Source organism: Ursus americanus, chromosome 34 (assembly GCF_024610735.1).
Source record: "Ursus americanus isolate L20-20 chromosome 34, mUrsAme1.1.p, whole genome shotgun sequence".
Taxonomy (NCBI): domain Eukaryota; kingdom Metazoa; phylum Chordata; class Mammalia; order Carnivora; family Ursidae; genus Ursus; species Ursus americanus.
Genome location: NC_142160.1, coordinates 6,229,542 through 6,251,684, shown reverse-complemented (window position 1 = coordinate 6,251,684; position 22,143 = coordinate 6,229,542). Strand labels below are relative to the sequence as shown.

General features: G+C 41.5%; 1 protein-coding gene across 4 annotated transcripts in view; it reads right to left on the bottom strand.

Moving 5' to 3' along the window:
* SPATA6L (spermatogenesis associated 6 like) overlaps window positions 1–22,143 on the bottom strand; it is a 52,861-nt gene that overhangs the window by 17,863 nt on the left and 12,855 nt on the right. For 3 of the 4 annotated variants that reach the window (XM_087858906.1, XM_087858908.1, XM_045772451.2), the window contains 5 exons: window positions 22,015–22,063; window positions 18,912–18,953; window positions 9,990–10,114; window positions 4,355–4,432; window positions 579–821 (listed from right to left, as the gene is read on the bottom strand). In XM_087858906.1, coding sequence (XP_087715032.1) covers window positions 579–821; window positions 4,355–4,432; window positions 9,990–10,114; window positions 18,912–18,953; window positions 22,015–22,063 — 537 coding nt within the window. The remainder of the gene's footprint in view (window positions 1–578; window positions 822–4,354; window positions 4,433–9,989; window positions 10,115–18,911; window positions 18,954–22,014; window positions 22,064–22,143) is intronic. The other variant, XM_087858907.1, reaches the window with a different exon arrangement.

The window sequence follows — 22,143 nt, the reverse complement described above, 5'->3', positions numbered from 1 at the left end:
TTTTTTATTGCTACAGAGCACATGGCAGCCTTTGTTATGCGTGTCTTCTACCCCTGTCAGTTCGCTGATCCTTCTGGATAAAAATTGGCAGGTTGTCATAGGCAGGCATCACACTCTATTAATAATTTTCAAAAATTAAAAATAGGGATGACTGACATTTACTGAGCAAGTCTTCTGCACGAGACATCTTTGTATGACTTTCCTGACAAAGGTGGCAAACTTCATCTAATTATAGCTATTTTTCAATTTGAATTCCCTCTTTCGGGGCACCTGGGTTGCTCAGTCAGTTAAGCGTCTGCCTTTGGCTCAAGTCATGATCTCAGGGTCCTGGGATTGAGTCCCGCATCGGGCTCCCTGCTCAGTGGAAAGCCTGCTTCCCCCTCTCCCTCTGCCTGCTGCTCCCCCTGCTTGTGCGCTCTCTCTCTCTGTCAAATAAATAAATAAATAAAATCTTTTTAAAAAATGAATTCCCTCTTTACTTAGTATCACCCATTTGCTTTTATGGCCCAACCTTCCTGTATCTTATCCTCATTCGCACCTTTACCCTTCCAGACTCTGAAAAATAATTTTAGGCTCACGTGTCTAACTACAAATGGAGGTTTGTTTTCCCCGGAGATCCTGATGTTATTTCCAAGGTTCAGTTGAGCTGGCTGGTCATGAAGGCAGCGCCGGGGAGAAACGGGGGAGGGCGCGCGAGATTGCATGCTTTGGGGCAGTCTGTTGAGATTACTCTCCTTTGGCTTCGTCTTCATATTACTTAAGGGGAGTCTGGGTCCATCTGTTGCCGATAAAGGCCTTATTGACTTATTATATCTTTTTTCCTGAAACCAAAACAAAAAAACACTGATTTTAAAAATGGAAAATGGAGAAAAAAGAAGAAAAATTGAATCACAATACAACTGTATTGAATTGAACTTTGTTTAACTAAGGAAGAAGACTGAGCATCTCAGACTGGCCACACTTGAATTTAAGAAAGGGTATTCTCTCCTTAGCTTTTCTTCAGCTCAGCTTAACATCACTAGTATTTATAACTCGCGGGCGTAATATATTTCAACCAGAAACAGTGAAAATTTTTTGCATTAGGACAAAGTTGGAAGGTATCAGACACCCCTCCCTCATCACAGATAGATGACTGATGGGGGGGGAATGAATCTGGCACACGCTCGGGTCCAGCAATTTCACGTCAAGGAATTCATTAAAGGAAATAATTACATATGTGTATAGCTACATTCTTTTTCATTTTTAAAAAAGATTTTATTTTATTTGAGAGAGAGAGAACACGAGTAGGAGCAAAGGGAGAGGGAGACGCAGGCTTCTTTGCTCAGCAGAGAGCCCCATGCGGGACTCAATCCCAGGACCCTGAGATCATGTCCTGAGCCGAAGGCAGACACTTAACCAACTGAGCCACCCAGGCACCCCAGCTACAGACATTCTTAAAACCATTCAAAAAATGAGAAATCAGGGGCGCCTGGGTGGCGCAGTCGTTAGGCGTCTGCCTTTGGCTCAGGGCGTGATCCCGGCGTTATGGGATCAAGCCCCATATCAGGCTCCTCCGCTGGAAGCCTGCTTCTTCCTCTCCCACTCCCCTGCTTGTGTTCCCTCTCTCGCTGGCTGTCTCTCTCTGTCAAATTAATAAATAAAATCTTAAAAAAAAAAGAGAGAGAGAAATCAGCTATACTGGTGAGTAAGCAATTTCCTTTCCACTTCAAACCCACCTTGCTCTAATGCTCAGCTTTAGGGCACTGGGGCAAACCCTTCGGCTCTTCCAGCTGTTCTGTAGAGGCTCCACCACTAGGAGGCGCTAGAGGGAGGCTGCAAGCCGGGAGGAGGAAGCCAGGACTCCCACTCCTGGTTCTGCGTTCTATTTCCCTCAGCGTCACCCCAGCAACTGGGCTTCACCTTGAGCGAGGCACACGGTGCCAGTGTATAGTTTTCCCCCCAAGAACCCCAGACCGAGCCTCACTGTGCCTCACTCAGATCTACCAACATGAGCCGGCCAGAGTCCCCCACTCACCCCACAGGACCCTCCCTCTAAGCTCCACATGCACCAGCAGTGAGCACTGTCCGTCACAGAGGTCTGAGTCCCACTCATCAGAGCCCCACCTCTGAACCCCTGAGGAAGCACCCAGGCAAGCAGCCCCTCCCCACAGGTCTGGTCCCACCTGTGTGGGGTCTCTTCCTCAGGCTCCTATGTCCTTGATGACCCTTGTTCCCCCAGGCCTAGGGATGGAAGCTGCTTCCTCAAGTTACTATATCTGTCACCTCAGTGTCCCCTCCAGTCCTTCAACCTCTGTTTGGCCTTTTTAAAAATAATTAATTAATTAATTAAATCTTTTTACTAAAAGAACAGGTGTGGTTTGTTTCCTCTGACTACTGTATCGGTAAAGTGCCCAACAACAGGAAAACCATTGGCCAAATCATGGTACGTCCATACAACGGCCAGCTATGAAGCCGTGAAAAACTGCCTGGCCTAAGAATACCTAAGGATGTGAGAAACAGGGCACCTGGGTGGCTCAGTCGGTTAAGCGCCTGACTCTTGGTTTCCACTCAGGTCACGATCTCAGGGTTGTGAGACTGAGCCCTGCATCAGGCTCTGTGCACTGTGGAGTCTGCTTGAGATTCTCTCTCTCCATCTCCTACTGCCCCTCCTGCTGCTTGTGCTCTTTCTCTCTCTCTTTAAAATAAATACATAAATTTAAAAAAAAAAAAGGATGTGAAAAACATGTTCATGGCATATTAAGTGAGAAAGGAAAAGGATACAAAATCATATGCAGTATTGCATGATCCCAATCTTTTAACATGAAAATAATGTGTGTGTGTGTGTGTGTGTGTGTGTGTGTACAGAAGAATATACTCAAAAAAATGAGTCATGCTCATCTCTACACAATAACGACAGGCAATTTTTTTTATTTTGTCCTGTTTGCTTATCTGTATTTTCTAGTTTTTTAAACTAAATACTTTTGTTATAAGAAAAAACAATAAGAGCTATTACTTTAAAAAGTTAACACTTGGGGCACCTGGGTGGCTCAGTTGGTTAAGTATCTGGCTTCAGCTCAGGTCATGATCTCAGGGTCCTGGGATCCAGCCCTGCTTTGGGCTCCCTGCTCAGCGGGGAGTCTGCTTCTCCTTCTACCCTTTCCCCCTGCTCGTATTCTCTCTCTCTCACACACACATTCTCTAGCAAATAAATAAATAAAATCTTTTTTAAAAATTAGAAAATAAAAAACAAATAAAAAGTTAACACTTAATGGAAGACATATATTAGGAGGCCCAAACAAGATTAAAATGGCGGAGTGGAAGAGAGACAAACTGAAAAATCACTGTGCACCCATGCCAGACTGGAGAAAATGGTAAATAGGGGAAAATAAAAAAGCAGCCAATGCAGGGGCACCTAGGTGTATAGTCGGTTAGCATCCAACTCTTGATTTCGGCTCAGGTTGTGATCTCAGGGTCATGAGATCAAGTCCCACACAGGGCTCTGCACTCAGTGTGGAGTCTGCTTGGGATTCTCTCTCCCTCTACCTCTGCCCCTCCTGCTCATGCTCTCTCTCTCTCTTTCTCTCTCTAAAGTAAATAATTAAAAAAAATTTTTTTTTAAATAAAAAGCAGCCAATGCCTTCCTTAAAATTAATCACTGGCCTCCTGTTATAGATATGATGCCCGGAGGACTGATGGCTTTGCACAGACTAGTGACCCTTTGCATTCAGTCCCCTTAAACCACAGCCTACACTGTGAAGGATTTTCCACAACACCAGACAAGATTTGGGATGACAAGCAAAACACTTGAAGAAGCTTTACAAATTACCTTCATTCATTTTCCATATTGTAGAAAGGATTTTAAATGGTTAAAAATTATGTACAATAAGGTAAAAAGAAACACTGAGAGCAATCAGCATGATGGAGAAATTAGGGCTGAACATGACGGCGAAATGGAGGGGGTGCTCCAGGATGCCCCAAGGCCCTTCATGGTTACCAAAGAGGTACACACGTACAACTCTGAGCTACAGCCTCAGCAAAAGAAAGAAGGAACACGATTATTCTAAGATCAAGAGTAAAAGTCACGAAACAGTAATAAGAAAGCTAACCAGCCTACTTACGTCAAACTTGTGGTTTTAGCTTTTATATCCCCTGCCCCACTGACTATACCATGAGGAATAGATATCAAACACACTCACTCTAATGTGATAGGCTGAGCAAATAGTTTGAATTTAGAAATTCAAACCTAGTGATAAATCTCCAGGTTTCTATTCATCCAGTTGCATCTAAACTTGGTAACTGAGTTTGGGCTAAAATTCTTTAAATCTTTGGAGAAAATTCCTGACAGTTCTATCACTGGCTTCTTGGATATACTTACAGGAAATCTGTTTCTTTGCAGAAACACACGTTCTCTGATGGCTGTCCTTGTAGAAAACTCTATTTTGGGAGCAATGCCCTAAAAATAAAACAGCATAAAAGCAAATAAAATTATTGGAAATAGATTCATGGCCCACCCCATCTAACTTGAAAGCATGTAATAACCTAATTACTTTTTTGTGTGCTTGGCCTAATGCACACATATTACCTAAAATATGTACATAACAAATATATATATGGTGGAATACTATTCAGCCTTTAAAAAGAAGGAAACGCTGCCTTTTATGACAACATAGAAGAATCTCGAGGACATCATGCTAAATGAAATAAGCCAGACACAGAGAGACAAATACGGTGTACGGGATCTAAAGTAGTCAAACTCACAGAAGCGGAGAGTAGAACGCTGCCTGCCAGGGGATGGAGGATGGGGGACATGGGGAGATGATGCTCAAGGGCACGAAGTTTCAGTTGATTATGCAAGACGACTAAGTTCTGGAGGTCTATCTGATGTACAGCAATGTGACCATAGTTAATAATACTATACTGCAAATTTGAAATTTTCTACAAGAAGAGATCTTCAGTATCCTCACAAAAGAAAGAAAGAAAGAAAGAAAGAAAGAAAGAAAGAAAGAAAGAAAGAAAGAAAGAAAGGAAGGAAGAAAGGAAGAAAGAAAGAAGAGGGAGGGATGGAAGGAAGGAAAGAAAAGAAAAGGAAAGGAAAGGGAAAAGAAAAAAAGAAAAGAAAAAGGTACACAAATAATAATAAGTGATGGTTAAGTTAATTAGCTCAATTGTGACAATTATTTCACATTGTTGACGTGAAATAATAATTCAAAACATCAAGTTGTACACCGTAAATGTATACAATATTTGTTGATTACACATCAGTAAAGCTGAAAAATAACACACATACATAATAGGAAGAGCTCACACCATGTAACAGGCAGTCTGCGCCAGGCCTTGACCTAAGTGCTCTGTGTATACTGACCATCAGTCCTCACAACAACCCCATGAGGTGGATCCTAATAGAATCTCTGCTTTGCAGATTAGTAACTAAGACACAGAGAGTTTATGTAACCTGACCACTGGGGATGGCAGGGCTGGTCTCTGAACCGGGGCATTCTGGTTCATGCAGTTAGCTACTCTATTGAAAACACTGAACCACAGAATTGAGTGAGATGATCTAGGAGGAGGGATAGACAGAGGTTCTCCTGCCCCACCTACTTGCTTTGGAAAATGTACTTTGTATTATACCAAATATTTATGTTCATTAGGTCTATTTCCAAATTCTGTTTTGTTTCATTGATTGGTACTCCTATTTGGAAGGGTACGTATTGAATAATACGCACACGCAATGTGCACACGCACACAGACACACGGTACTAACGAAGAACAGACTTCTGACGCACACAATCACACGGATGACTCTCAAAGCCATTTTTCTAAGTGAAAGAAGCCAGTCTCAAAAGGTTGCAGACCCTATGATTCCATTTACATGACTTTTCGAAAACATAAAACTTCTAGTCCCCTGATGAACAGACCAATGGCTGGGGTCAGGGGAGGGGGGGATGCGCCTATGTAGGGATAACAGGAGGGAGATCTGGGGCTGATGGAAGAGTTCCGTATCCTGATCATGGCAGTGGTTCCACACATTTACACGTGTGTTAAAATTCAAAGAACTGTATATCAATTTTACTGTGTGGTCATTGAAAAAATAGTTATCTTTCTTAAAAAAAACCCTGAGATGTATAGCAATTTTCCCAAGGTCAACGTGGCTTATAAATGGCAAAACAGGGACAGGACCTGGATCTGATTGAGTTACAGTGTCTCTAACTGACCTCATCAAGTCACCTGCAGGCACGCTCCCATCCCCACCCCCAACACCCCAGGCATGACCCTCTGCTCTGCTCTCCCCCCCGACTCCACCACCTGGCCAGGTACTCCTTGTCCTGGGGGTGCCTTCTCTTTCTTCTCTTCCTGTCTGAACCCCAGCTGGCTCTCAAAGCCTGCCCTCACCCTAACTCCTCCAGGCACCTCCACAGCAGCTTCCGCCTCCAGGCTCCCACAGCTTATATTCATTCATACAACATATTACCCGCACTTCCAAGAAGGACTTGCATCCGCTGAAGCCCTACAGGCTGGAGACTGACATATTCTACATGTGCCAGGTCTTGGAAGGGGCTTTCACGTGTGTGATCGCATTTAATCCTCACACAACCTGGGTAGCACACAGTTAGATTCCCATTTTATGTGGGAGGGAGCAGGCTTGGAGGGGTGGTGTCATACAGCTGGAGATCGGGAGAGCCAGGAGTTCACTTGTTTCCTGCCTATTTATTCCTTCCTCTGCATGTTCATTCCTGTGCATTCGTCGGGTCTGCAGAACAAGTCCTTACAGGCACAGGCTAGATCCTCAGCTCCTTCTCTTTTTCTTTTTTCCTTTTTTTTTTTGCATCTAGAATGCGGTATGCCCATACAAGTGGTCGGCCTGGACTAGTGACTCAAGATTTCTGGGCTTGCAAACACATGGGCCCGTTGCTGCAGAGCCAGATGATGCAGGGGGGCACTGGTCAAACAGTGTACAAGGCCGTGGCCAGCGCAGCCTCACCTCCAGTTAGGAGAATCCCCATACCAAGAGGAGGGTGGGGGAAGTTCCAAGGTCCACAGCGCTACTGGTGGAATCACGAGACCTCCTGTGGGTACCGAATCCCAGGTCCCCCGAGGCCCAGCTGTCTGAGCCTGAATAAGTCACCACTTGAGGCACAGACTTGTGCCGCTGTGTCATTGCCTCTCGGGGAGGCTGCGTGACCCCTGAATGACAGTAGGACAAACCGTAACTGCTCACATCATGTACTGGACTATGTACCAGATAGCATGCTAAACACTACACGTAGATTTAACCCGCATTTAACCCGGTGGGGGAAGTACTGTTATCAGTCCATTTAACAGCTGAGGAAGCTAAGGTACACAGAGACTAAGGAATTTACCCAAAGTCACAGTCACTGAGCGACAAAACTGGGACTGAACCCAGACCATCGGGGTCCACACTTAACTTCTGCATATGTGGCTGCTTAGCCGGCCTTCAAACCCCCACTCCACTTCGCCTGGACAGGAAGAGGAAGAGAGCGTGCCCCACCTGCAAAATCCACACCCTGCAACACATTCTTGCTCGCCTTGTGTAACCTTGACTAATGACAATGACTTACAGACAATAGGGAGGGACGTACTTCCTTTTTCACAGCAATACTGATTTCAGCAAAACAGTTTAGAGCTGAAATTTACAGGCTCTCTCTTGTCCAGTTTCCTTAGCAACGGGATGAGGGTGATGATGGCCAGGTCAACAAAGGAATTTAACAGTACATTTTTTTCTACAATCATAGCACTAAAGGAAAAATGAAATTATTAACTAAGAGTTAATAATTAAGAAATAATAATATCCTTTCTGCTTACTTTACAAAGTCAGTCTTCACCCAACAAGAAAACAAACTATATTAAAAAAAGTTCTTGGGGTGCCTGGCTGGCTCTGTCGGTAGAACACACAACTCTTGATCTTTGGGGTTGTGAGTTCAAGCCCCACGATGGACATAAAGCTCAGTTTAAAAAAAAATTAAAATTTAGCAAAAAGCCCAAACAGAACAAAACAAAAAAATTCTTGACCTTGACAAGGAGAAGAGGGAGAAAAAACTATCAGGGTGTCAAGTGAAATAAAGTGAAACATGGAAATACAAAGAAAAGTCACATTTTTGTGGAGGAAATAAATGAATTAATAACTTAAGAGAAAATAAATGAAGTAATGATTTGCCTGACTGGCACACATAATCCACACTCACGTTCTATGATATTAATGAAGAGAAAGTAGACACTGGGCTGAAATAAACATGAGACACTCCGCCTCTCGCAGTGACCAAGAGTGAAAACTTTAAAGTCCAACAGGCCAGCATGAGAACCCTGCTTCATCGCTCACCAGCCCTGTGGCTTCAAGCACACTTCTTGAACTCCCTGTGCTAGCTTCCCCACCATAAAACAGGAAAAGGATAGCAGCCACCTTGCAGGGCTAAGGAGGACTGAACAAGATAAGTCATGTATCAAACTCAGCACAGGACCTGGCATCTGGAGAGCACACAAATGTCAGTCATCATTAAAACTGTGGCGACTGGTTTTGTTTTGCTTTCTAGAACATTCTAGAAAGATTGAGCTCCTCTATCTTTTTACAAATTGTTTACAACACAGTTTCATTAACTTCATTGATACTTTACCTCTAATGCGTGAGGATCCTTGCCTGCAGTGTTAAAGCCCTTTTGCTGATGATTACCTGCGTTTATGAGTGACTGTAAACACAACCTCCTATACGTTCTTCTTCCCACTTATGCTCATGAAGTTAAACAGAGACGACATTTGGGGGAAGTCAAGAACATGTGTTTGTCCACGTCTTGATATCCAGCTGGATACCAGCCCAGTGTTTACGGATGGCTTTGACTTAACAGAAAACTCAGGCAAACCAAAGTTAATGTAAAGAGTATTCGCCACGCAATTCTCACCAGTTTTTATCCTTTTAGCTTCTGAAGAGCAATAGACCAATAACTGAAAATAATAAAGGCGAGCGTTCTCACGAGTACCACGGATGTAAGTGATAGATGAAGAGTATCTCTGAGGGGAAAATGGTATCAGTGATCCTCACCAAACCGTCCAAGATTAGGGAGGGTTTAAAGTTACGGTCGTTAGCAATTCTGATGAGGACAACTTTGGATGAATGTCTGCTGCTTGAAATACGAGAACTAGAAGTTCTGTCGTCATAAACATCACAGAAACAAGGGTTCTGCACGTTATATATTCTGCACGGTACTCTCAACAAAACGGGAGGCGATAACATTTTATGGAATTACAACAATAGCGACTCATGGGGGAGTAAGAGAAAGGGTGAGGATTAAATAGGCTTTTTAAATTCATAAAGCTATGGCCCTTCTAACAGAAGCCCCCCAAGTAACATAAAGGTTGAGAAAATTGTCAGAGCTGCCGTGGAGTTAGAAACCATCACAGACACCATCAAAACAAATATTCTGAATTTGGGTTCAGGTAATGCCCCCAAAACAGATTGTTATCTGAATAACCGCTGTGTATTTCAAGGTCCTTTGGTAGTGTCACGTGAACCTCTGTCCCTTTCCCTTCCTTTAAGTGGAGACTGTGACTTCTGCCTTGGCTGACATGAGAGCTATCACGAGGAAAATAACACACCAGAGGAAAACCTGAAACCTCAAAAGAAATGAGAGGCAACTTTATTGCTATCACGACTCTATTTGCTTTCATTATTGCTACTAAAACAATAGCTACGATTAAATAAACAGGTATCAAATCTTCCAGTTAGTCTGCATTAAGAGGAGGTGGAAAAGCATCCTTATAAGTATGTGGCAGTGTGAATAAGGCAAAGATTTGGCCTGATTAGGTTAAGACCCTTCCCCCCACCTCTCAGGTCAGCAGTGGGAATCAGTATAATTTGCTATTTTGAATGGGGCATTTAAACGGGGCCGCTCAACAGAGCAACAGGGGTACTAACCCACATGAAGTGATCAGCCCGAGAACAAGCCCTATCAGAGGTAAAATGCCCGGGCCTCAAGAAGTCCAGCTGGGCACGAACCACTTACTGGAAAACCTGCAATCGTCTTCATGAGCACCTCCCTGCACATCCCAGGGAGCGAAGGTGTCAGCTTGGGTTCAGGGAAAAGAAAATCCCGTGTGTTTTCTTCATAGCAGGCCAACTCCTCCCACACTAGAAAGAAAGGAGAAAAGCCAAAAGTAGATTTACATTCTCGAAATGATCTACATTCCCGAATTTAACAAAATAAAAGCTTAGACAGGTGACAGCCCAGAATAGCACTCAGATAAAAATAGACATTTTGATCAAAGCACCTGTTATTCAAGAGGTGGAGTAGAAAAGACTTCTACTACTTCTTATCTCATGGATCATTTTTAAAAGCTTTCCCAAGTCATAACAGAGAAGAAGGAAAAAGTGAAAGGATTGTTCCACAAAACAGAACAAAGAGAAAAACCTCTTTTCATCCATCCGTCTGTCCATCCATCAATGCATCCACCCATCCTTTCCTTCAACAGTGTTTTCTAAGGACATATCTTGGGCCAAGGCCTAGGGATAGAACAGGAACAAGGCAGACAATGCCCTGTTCACACAAAGGTTACAGCATAAGCTGGGACTGGGGGGAGGGGGGGTCAACGTGTCCACTGATGCAGGGATATCAGCAACCCAATGGGCCACAGAACAGTCGCAGCTACGGTTCTTAGCAGGGCTGCTACCAGCCACAGGGACATTTCCAAATTTTGTGGGAACATTTCATGGGCAGGAGCCAGAGGTGCTAAGGTGTCCTGCAACACTCAAGACACTCTTGTACAACATTCTAACATCATAACAGACATTCTTTCAGGTGAGAAGCTGTTTTATAATTGGCTGAGCCCGGAACCTCACTGTTACATACAAACACGGAGCACTTTCTTTGCATGATCTTAAAATACACCGAATTTTTAGGAATGCAGCTACTGTGTACGTGGCTGGGTTCGGATCTTTACTGAGACCCTACTGGCATTTTGAAAATCATGCCACATGTAAATACTTCCTTATGCTCAATGTTTGTGTACTGATACGCCTATTTTATTTTAAACCATTTTCCTTTTATTTCTGCTTTGTTACAGCAGAAGTATTGCTTGCAGCGATTTGTGTAAGCTGATTATATTAACCACGAATATTATTTCAGTACGGCGAAGGGATGCTACAAAACACTCGTTGCCAAAAGAAGATCTTGCATCTAAGAGGACTGAGAGTCACGGCGCTGAAGGACGAAGAAGCTGCCAGCTGAACCCTCCCTGTCTACACAGCAGGTGCTACGCAAGAGGTTCAGACCCAGAGTGGCCCCTATACAGAGCACTGCCGAAAAAGAAACCAGAGTCAATGAGGCAGCTTTACCGTTTTGTGACTGCCATTCGATTTTGAGAAGAACTCTGACGAGGGTGTATTTCTGGCACATCAGCGGTACAAAACTGCTGACGTTATCAAATTGACGGATTAATGTCTTCCTACTTATTCCGCTCAACACAAATGCGTGGGTTCTCACAAGGATCGAAGTGCAAGAAGAATGCATTTTGTTTTTCATCACGATATCATGTCTTTCCACTCCTCTCGTCTCGTCTCAGATGTGCTCTAGCCACATGGACTGATGGTCTATTTCTTTCCCTCCTCCGCTGCATACGTACTTCCTCAGCCCATGCTGGTCCTTCCAAAATGTCCTTTCTTCCTTCCCATTCCAGGTGAGATCCCATTCATCTTTCAACTTTCACCTTAACCACAACCCGAGCTGAAACCAAGAGTCAGACACTCAACCGACTGAGCCACCCAGGCGCCCCTAAAGATGGACATTTTACAACTACATTTCAGTGGCGGTCAGAAAAGAGAGGCGACGTACAGGCTCCTGGTTGTACATCTCCAAGCAGATGACGTGAGAGAACTTAAGGCTCTGCTTACATTACGTGCTCAGTTACCCCCTTTCTTACCCTCATTAGTTACCCTCTTTGAGACTCAGTTTCCACCACTGTAAGAGAAGGAGACAGACGAAAAGCCCTCTAAAATCTTTCCAACTCCTGCCACTCATTCATTTCTCAATCACATCTTCTCCATTTTTTCAATCTCTTTTCGTTCATGCGTTCAAGAAATACGCACTGAGGACCTATTGTGTGCCGGGAGTTCTAGACACTGGGTGTGTAGCAGGGAACACAACGGGTACAATTCCGGCCCTCCCGGAGCTTACAGTCCACAAGTGGTAAACAATTACACGAATGAATATACAATGTACATTGATGATAAAGAGGAAGGCGGGGAGGCAGTGGGAAGGTGGGGGGAGTTCTAAGATTGATCTTCTACTTCATCCCGGCCTCCTTTTCATCATGGCTCCTTTGACAGTGCTCCAGTGATGGGCATGAGATCCCACCTCTGCTGGCCAGAGAGACTTCTTCCACTCAGAGACCTCACAAGTGCACCCTGAGAATGGGCAGTGATGTGACAATCTCCTCGCCCAACAGAACACAGCCTTCTCCTGAGGCCTGCAGTACACTGGTTAAGAACTGTTTCTAGGTTCAGACAGAGCTGGTTCAAAACCCTGCTCCACCCTTTACCAGCTCTGTGACCAGGAGCAAATTACATCATCTCCTAGTTTCAGCTTCCTTTTCAGGAAAACGTAAAAGTCATAATGGTACCTGCCGCTTGGGGCTACTGGGAGGGCACATGACATATATAAAGTGCAGAGCACACAGCCTGACATCACCTGCCGTTACCAGGACCGCTCCACGACACCAACCCAGCAGAGGTCCCAGCACCACCCTTGTCTCTGGATGTCATGTGTTTTCGATCATACACTCCTACTCGAATAAACATGCAGTGTGATGCTCTCCACACTGGGCTTCTCCTTTTTCCTTCCATAGGTTTTTGGCCAGGTCTTGTCACTGTGTCCAACATGACAGCTACTAAATAAATCGTGTATTTAGCAAGAATTAAAATAAAAACAAAGAGGTCAGAAAATTGAAGGCATGCTCGTCTCCGATCTTTGGAATCACAGGAATAAAGAGACCGAAATTGGAGACAAGAACTGAAAGGCTGATGTGTCTCAATTCTCTCTCTCTGCTTTGGTCATGTTCTAGAGTCCAAACAGCCACCCAGTGTAAAAATGTCAGCACAGCAAGGGGAGGCTACAGCAAGAGCCTCGGTTATACATACTAAGTGTATACACAGTCTGAGCAATTCTCAGAGGCCAGGTGAAATGTCTGGAAGAAATCAGTGTTCTTAAAGCTCAGACAGGGACATCATCACTGCCACCAGTGAAAAACTCTTCCTCCAAAAAAGGAAAACAAATGAGCCTTCGAGAAAAATAGTCATTCTTGTAACAAGGTTGTTTTGAAAATCTAACATTTACAGAGCGTATCAGAATTGACAGCTTGCCTCCCATGATGAAGTCTCATGTGACGCCTTCCGCACAGAGAAGGAAGCTGTCTCTGTGAGAAGGAGGCACTTAGGATCCCACACGGCAAAGCAGGAATTCAAACCCATATTATCTGAGGCAGGCGTTCTTTTACTGCTGATGCCTGGTGAACACCACAACTAAGTATAAAACAAAGTCTGATTGAAGGAACGGGCGCCCACTGAAATAGCATTTTACAGCTGGACTGAACAGACGTGACTTCTCCAAAAGGAGAGGTTTTTATCTGAGACATGGGTAAAAAGAAAGCGCTAAGCTCCCAAACAGGATTACGCTGCTGCCCCCCTGTGTCCGTTCGCTTTTTCCCATCTTTGTAAACTCGAACCAGAGGAGTCTCTGTGGCTTCTAAGCCAAATCATTGGACCTTTTTAGCAGTAAAACCATAGGTAAATCTAAGGCTCTCGTATCATCAACACAATGGTCATAACATGTCTTTTTTTTTTTTGACAAGGTATTTTTTTTTAAGATTTTATGTATTTATTTATTTGACGGAAAGACAGCCAGCGAGAGAAAGAACACAAGCAGGGGGAGTGGGAGAGGAAGCAGCAGGCTCCCAGCAGAGGAGCCCGATGCGGGCTCAATCTCAGGATTGTGGGATCACGCCCTGAGCCAAAGGCAGACGCTTAACAACTGAACCACCCAGGCGCCCCCGTAATACGTCTTTTGACTATAGATGTGTTGGAGAGCGATGTGAATAAACATCAAACAATAAAATACTATCTGCTGCAAGATGAAAAATGAAGGATTCCAGCCACGTGAAGGATGGGTCCCTGCAAACCTAAATGTGGCCCCTGTGGCCCCACGGTGCTGCCTACGCTATTATCAAGTATGGAGAAGCAGCAGAGCAAGTTCTCTACGCCACCGTTCTGCCTGGTACCACGGGCGTGATACCAGCACCACAGTGTGGGGCATGTTCCAAGCACACCCTCAACACACAGATGTTGGACAGACTAGTGGACCGATCTGTAATGCATCTGAGGCTAAGTGAAATTTCTTGGAGCAATTCTACTTCAATGCTACTAAGAATTACAATTCGCGATACAAGGACTGTAGACAAAAGGAAAAGGAGTATCATACAGCCTCCATTTCATATCTGAGTAGCTTCTGAGTTATAACCCGCAGGCACGCACCCAGCCTCGAGGTTCTCCAATCATCATGGCCTTGAACTAGTCTTGCAACCTTCTCACAGATGGATTTCTGGTCATGTGAAAAACATAGGGTAATCTAAGATATATTGAATTTTAAAAAGCAAGTTGCAGACTATATTCAACCAATACGTACACTAAACATACATATATTACATACTAGATAGAGTACATTCATGCATACATATGTGTGTACGTATAAATGTATTTTAAATTTCACTGAATACACTAAATGCATTGCATATACATCTACCTGAAAATGTCTAAAAAGAAACACAACAAATTATTAGTAGTAATTATTGTCAGAGGTTGTTGAGGAATGTGGCTTTTAACTTTTTTCTTATCTAACTTTATTGTTAAATTTTTATAGTCGGAGTATTTAGGTATTGTGTAATTTTTTAAAACTTTGTGTAGAATTAAATAAGACCAAAATGGGCCTGCTTCTACTTCATTAACACTGAAATATAACTTGCCAGTTTGCACTGATATATGTTTGAACATAAGATTAGGTCAAATAAGAAAAGAAAAATAAACTATGGGAAAAAAATTCAATACCCTGATTTTAGCCTGTCACTTTTAGGCTGAAAACTGTTCAGTAAGAATTTCTGAAAAGCAGGTAGGAAGCATCTCTGGTCTTTCCTCTGTTCTACCTAAGAAAGCCCTGACATATACAAGCGTGCCTGTCCTTAGCCACAGAGAGTGGGGCTCCTCTCTGTTTTCAGGGCCTGCTTCTGCCAATGAGCCAAGAGGCAGAAGAAAGAGCTACAGACTTCCAGGTCCCCTCGACTCCTCGGGGCCCGTGTCTTGCTCTAGGTACAGCCCCAGCTGGCAAAACTATGATGCTCATAAAAGCCTCTACGGCCACCTCTGCTTTAGCTCAGCAGGCTGCCAGACTCACTTTCCTTCTCCCATGCTTTCTTATGAAAAAGAAAAATTCAAACAATAAAATACCAAAATAACACAACAGAACAGGAGACATATATATGCATTAAGCATAACTTATTAAAATCTTTGGTAACGGGGTGCCTGGATGGCTCAGTCATTAAGCATCTGCCTTCAGCTCAGGTCATGATCCTGGGGTCCTGGAATCGAGCCCCTCATCGGGCTCCCTGCTCAGCAGGGAGCCTGCTTCTCCCTCTGCCTGCTATTCCACTGGTCATGCTTGCTCTCTGTCTCTCTCTCTCTCTAATAAATAAATAAAACCTTAAAAAAAATCCTTTGGTAAAAATATCGGGAATTTATACCAAAGTGCAACGTTAACATCCAGACATCCCTCCACAAGTAATCAAAGGACACCGAAAGCCACATTACACAGAAGAAAAGAAAGAAAACAAATCATGGGAAAATGGAAATTTTTAAGAAGTTTTAAATTTTAGGTTGTCACAAATCATATCTAAAAAGAAGGGGCCAGCACATACAGTAAAATATATTTTTAAAATATTATATGCTTTGCAAACACAGTAAGTTCAAATAATACTAACCAGCATTAGCTAGGCTATGGGCAAGGGGCATGCCATACGCTACTGAACGCAGTAATAATGGGAACTTGCTGGCGGTCAGCTTACTCCCAGGGGACAAGACATGGATGTTCAGTCTCGTATACTTGTCCCCCCGATCCATAGCAGATTATGTTCCGAGACTGCCAGAGGACACCTGAAACAGCAGGCAGTACTGAATCCTATATACACTATGTTTTTTCCTATACACACACACCCACGATAACGTTTAACCTATAAACTAGGCTTAGTAAGAGATTAACAACAATAACTAATGATAAAATAGAGTAATTATAACCATATACTGTAACAACAGTCAGGTGAATGTGGTCTCTTGCAAAATATCTTGTTGCCTGTACTCACCCTTCTTGTGATGACGTGCTTTGATAAAATGCCTGCATGATGAGAAGAAGTGAGGTAAGTGACTCAGTGTTAGGCGACTACTGACCTCCTGACAATGTCAGGAGGAGGGTCCTCTGCTTCTGGACCCTTGCTGCCATGGGTCACTGAAACCACAAGAAGCAGAACCACAGATATGGGGGGGCCACTGTAATTCTATTCTTTACAAATATACCAAGAGAAAAAAATAATTTTTATAGATATGTGAATGACAAAACCTAAATGTCTAACAATATCAATTTAAGGATAATTATAATGCTGTGGAAAAACACATAGCTATTGAGAGTGACAAAGTACAGATCGCAATGCAGTGAAAACGCAAAACCCCAAATATTATGTCCCTACTCTTCATGGACTTATAAAAACACATAAGTAAATTAATGAAATTCTTTATGGCCATTAAAAATAATAATGTACATCTATGCTTTTAGAAAAGGCAATGCAACAGTGAAAAAGAAAATATATGTGATGCTATTATGTAGAAATTCTGTATCTAGGTGTTCTCTCCACAGAGATATATCAAGAAACATGTTCACCGCATTATAAAGGTTTTCTCATCATTTGGGGATGCTTTTTGCAACAAGTAAAAACTGTAAAGCTATTTTCATTTTGGGAAGAGAAAAGGCAAAAACCTGTCACAGCAAAGATCAAAAAAGAATTAGAAATGTTTGAGTTTTAAATATTTTCTCTCTCTTTCTCTCTCTCTCTCTCTCTCTCACATACACACACACACACACACACACACAGACTAAAATCACCAAGTAGGGACCCCTGGGTGGCTCAGTTGGTTAAGCATCTGCTTTCGGCTCAGGTCATGATCCCAGGGTCCCGGGATCGAGTCCCACATCAGGCTCCTTGCTCATGGGGAGCCTGATTCTCGCTCTGCCACTCCCCCTACTCCATGCCTGTGTTCTCTCTCACTCCCTCTCAAATAAATAAATAAATCCTTTAAAAAAAAAAAAAAAGACACAAGAAGCAAAGATACCACAGAAAAGTTTCCTCCTAAAGTCGCATGATTCTAGCAAGCACTTTTTCTGTAAAGGGCCAGATAGTAAATACTTCAGGTTTTGCAGACCATATGGTCATAACTACTCAACACCAGCCTAAACAAAAGCAGCCACAGACAAGATCCAAACAAATGAGCATGGCTGTGTTCCAATAAAACTTTATAGACAATGAAATCTGAATTTTATATAATTTTCACATCATGAAATACTTTAAAATCCCTTTCCAACCATTCAAAATATGTAAGAACTGAAGATAGTTTGGCAGTTCCTTAAAAAGTTAAACACAGAGGGGTGCCCTGGGGGGCTCAGTCGGTGAAGCATCCAACTCTTGATCTCAGGGTCGTGGGATCGAGCCCTACACCGGGCTCTGAGCTCAATGGGGAGTCTGCTTGTCCCTCTCCCTCCCCCTGCTTGCATGTGCACATGCACTCTCTCTCTCTCGCAAATAAATAAATAAAATCTTAAAAAAAAAAAAAGTTAAACATGGAGGTACCATATGACAAAAATTCTACTCCTGGGTCTACACCCAAGGGAACTGAAAACATGTACTCACACAACAACTTGTTCATGAATGTTGATAGCAGTGTTATTCGTAATATTCAAAAAGAGGAAACAAACCCAATGTCCATCAACCAGCGAATGGATAAACAAACTTTGGTATAGCCATATAAAAACACATTATGCAGCCCTAAAAAAAATTAAGTAATGATACATGCCACAACGTGGATGCACTTTGAAAACATGCAAAGTGAAAGGGGCAGACACAAAAGGCCACCACGTATTGTCTGAGTCCAGTGACATTAAATGTCCGGGATAGGCCAATCAACAGAGAAAGCAGATTAGTTGTGGCCAGGGCTATGAGAAGAGGGAGTAAAAGAGGGACTACAAATGACTACGCATTTCTTTTTGGGATAATAAAAATGTTTTGAAATAAGATAGTGGTGATGGTTGCACGGCTTTGTTAAGACACTAAAGCAACTTAATTGTACACTTGACAACAGTGAAGCTTGTAGTATATGAATTAAACATACAGTATATGAATCTCAATTTTTAAAAACGTAGGAATTTAGCTCACGAGTCATACAAAACAAACCGCAGGCCAGATTTGGCCGGGGGCCTATAGTTTGCCAACCCTGTTCTAGCATCTAACACAGAAGACAGCTTTGGGCATTACACACACACACATGCCCCATAAATTAGAACAAAGCCAAAAGCAACAACTGGAAGGAAACTGCGCCAAGATTCTATTATTTGATGATAATTAGATAAAGTCATGAAAAAATGGAAAGTCAAGAGCCTGTTGATGCTTATTGCCACCAAACCCATAAAGTTACTTTTCCGGGAATGGACAGAATTCAACAGACTAGTGGGGGAAAAAGGGGAGTGTTCTAGAAAGCACAACTCGTAAATACCAATCCCATTCTGTCACGCCATAGTCCTTTCAAAATAAAATAAGCTACATTAGAAATGCATTTATTGGCACATTACCTGGAGGTACCAATTGTATTAATTCAAACCTCGTTAGGAAGCCTAAAAGGGAAAAAATGAGATTTTAATACTTGAGAAAACTGCTGGAGTTGTTCATTAATTGCTAAGTTTAAGACTGCCATAACATCCTGTTTACATTAATAATAATAATAATAATAGGGGCCATACCAACAATGATTTAGGTATTTTGAGGCCCAGTAATTCAAAGGCATGGAATGAGAGTAACTGGTATTTTATGCCCTGAAAAGTATTGATGAAATGAATGCAATATTTTCTCTCTTAAAAATGTATTCGTAAGAGATGCTGAGTGGCTCAGTCAGTTAAGTATCTGCCTTCGGCTCAGGTCATGATCCCAGAGTCTTGAGATCGAGCCCCATATCGGGCTCCCTGCTCAGTGGGGAGCCTGATTCTCCCTCTCCCTCTGCTGCTCCCCCTGCTTATGCTTTCTCTCTCTCTCTCTCTCTGACAAATAAAATATTTTTTTAAAAATTTTTAATATATTCATAAGTCACTGACATAATAATCGACTTCTCATTTTTAAAAATTCACAATACAACTGTTGTCCATTAACCTATACAAATTTATCTTGCTTAAAACAGTATGCTCTCTAATTATATAAATGAGATATAAAATATCACATTTTTTATACTTCCTGAGTTCAAAATGTATTTACAAATAGTGAGCCCATGTACAAAATCTATAAGGACAAGAATAAAATTCAAATCTTAAAGTAATTTAAACATAAATGGTATAACAATTAAAAATCAATAAAGATAATTCCCATGAAATGTGAGAAGTGAAAACATTTTAAAATAGACAATAATGTGACAATTATAGACACTTATAGTTATTTATACTGTATGATATATTTGAAAGTTGCTAAGAGAGTAGGTTTTAAATGTTCTCACAACAAAAAAGAAATGGTATTATGTTATGTGATGATTGTCTTAGCCAATGCTGTGGTGGTTATCATTTTGCAATATATAAGTGTATCGAATCCGCATATCATATGCCTTAAATTTACACAATATTATACATCAATTATGTCTGGAAATATATACAAGAAGCTGGAAATATATACAAGAAAAGTGAAACTGTCCCTTTGTAGACTTATGAAAAATATATGTGTGTATGAGGACAGAATTTTAAATGCCAAGGAACTTAACAGCAAAGACAGCCTGTAATTTTAGGTTTTCCAAGTAGGAAGGAATATATCTTTGCCAACTATCACTCCAATGGTAATGCCTAGCACTTCATTTGTCTCAGACTTCAAATTCCTTACAATTAATTCTCACCACATCCCATGTTCATGGATTGGAAGACCTAATACTGTTCAGATGGAAATATTCCCCAAGTTGATCTACAGGTTCAGTGCAAAGCCTATCAAGAGCCTTGCTGGCTTCTTTGCAGAACTGACACGCTGATCCTAAAGTTCATATGGAAAGCCAAAGAAATCCAAATAGCAAAAACTGCCTTGAAAAGAAGAACTAAGGTGGGGGACTCACATTTCCTGATTTCAAAACTTACTTACAAAGCTACAGTAATCAAAATTGTGTGGAAGTGGCATAATGATAGATACATGCATCAATAGAATAGAATTGAGAATCCAAAAAACCCTTCATATTTACACTCAGTTGAGTTTCAATAAACGTATGAAGACTATTCAACGGGGGTAAAATACTCTTATCAACAAATGGTACCGGGACGATTAGATATCCAGATGCAAAAGGATGAAGTTGGACTCCTACTTCATGCTATTTTTTAAAAATCAACTTAATATGTGTCATAGGCCTAAATGTGAAAGTCAAAACTATAAAACTCTTAGAAGAAAACATACACATAAATCTTTGTGACTTGAATTAGGTAATGCTTTCTTAGTTATGACATCAACAGTGCAAATAACAAAAGAAAAACAGATAAAATAGAATTCATCAAAATTTAAAATTTTTGCATTTCAAAGAACACCATCAAGAAAGTGAAAAGAAAATCCAAAGAATAGAAGAAAATATTTATCTATCATACATCTGATATGGGACTTGTATCTACAAGGTACAAAGAACTCAATACAAGTCCATTACATATTACAACTCAATAATAAAAAGCCAAATAACCCAATTAAAATATAAGCAATATCTCTGAATACACATTTCTCCAAATAAGATACACAGTCAATAATCACGTGAAGAAATGTTCAACATCATCAAACCACAATGAGATTCCACTTTGTACCCACAAGGATGGCTAATAGTCAAAAGGACAGGTAATAACAAGTGTTGGCCAGGATGTGGAGAAATGGAAGCCTCACACATTGCTGGTACAATGTGAAATGATGCAGCCGCTTTGGTAAAGCTTCTCCGGAGATTAAAAAGAATTACCATATGACTCCACACTTCTATTTCTAGGTATATAACCAAGAGAAATGAAAACATATGCCAACAGAAAAACGTGTACACAAATATTCATAGCAACATTATCCATCATAGCCCACATGTGAAAACAACCCAACTGTCCATCAACCAATGAATGAATAAATAAAATGTAGTAGAGCCATACAATGGAACACGATTTGGCCACAAAAACAAACAAAGTACTAACACATGCTGTAGCAAAGATGAATCTTGAAAACATTATGCTCAGTGAAAAAAGCCAGGCACAAAGGAACATGGATTGTATAATTCCATTTATATGAAATATTCAGAACAAACAAATCTATAGAGACAAAAAGATTGGTTAGTAGTTACCCTGGGCTGCGAATGATAAGGAAGAATGGGTTCAGGGTTTTGTTCTACAGTGATAAAAATGTTCTAAAATTAATTATAGTGATGGTTACACAACTGTGTGAAGATATAAAAACCATTTAATTGTAACAAATTAATAAACAGAAGTGTACTATCCAATAAATCCCATCTCTGTCTAGAGATGCTTGTAATAGAGCTTGTAATAGAATGAAAAACATGATTCAAATGTGACATAGACTCTCCTGAATATAAATATGGATCCGACATGGAAATATCACAACTTAGAATACAGAATTTTATACCTTTACACACACTTACATACATAAAACAGTTGCTTTGTTTTGTTTTGTTTTGAGAGTACCTACTTTCTAAAATGTCTGCCACAGCGCCAGGATCTATTGCATTTTCAAACACCTGCAGGGAAGAAAAATGGTGAAAGTAAATTTTCAAAGATTTATTAACATGTGCTTATAGAAACTGTAGATTATATTCTT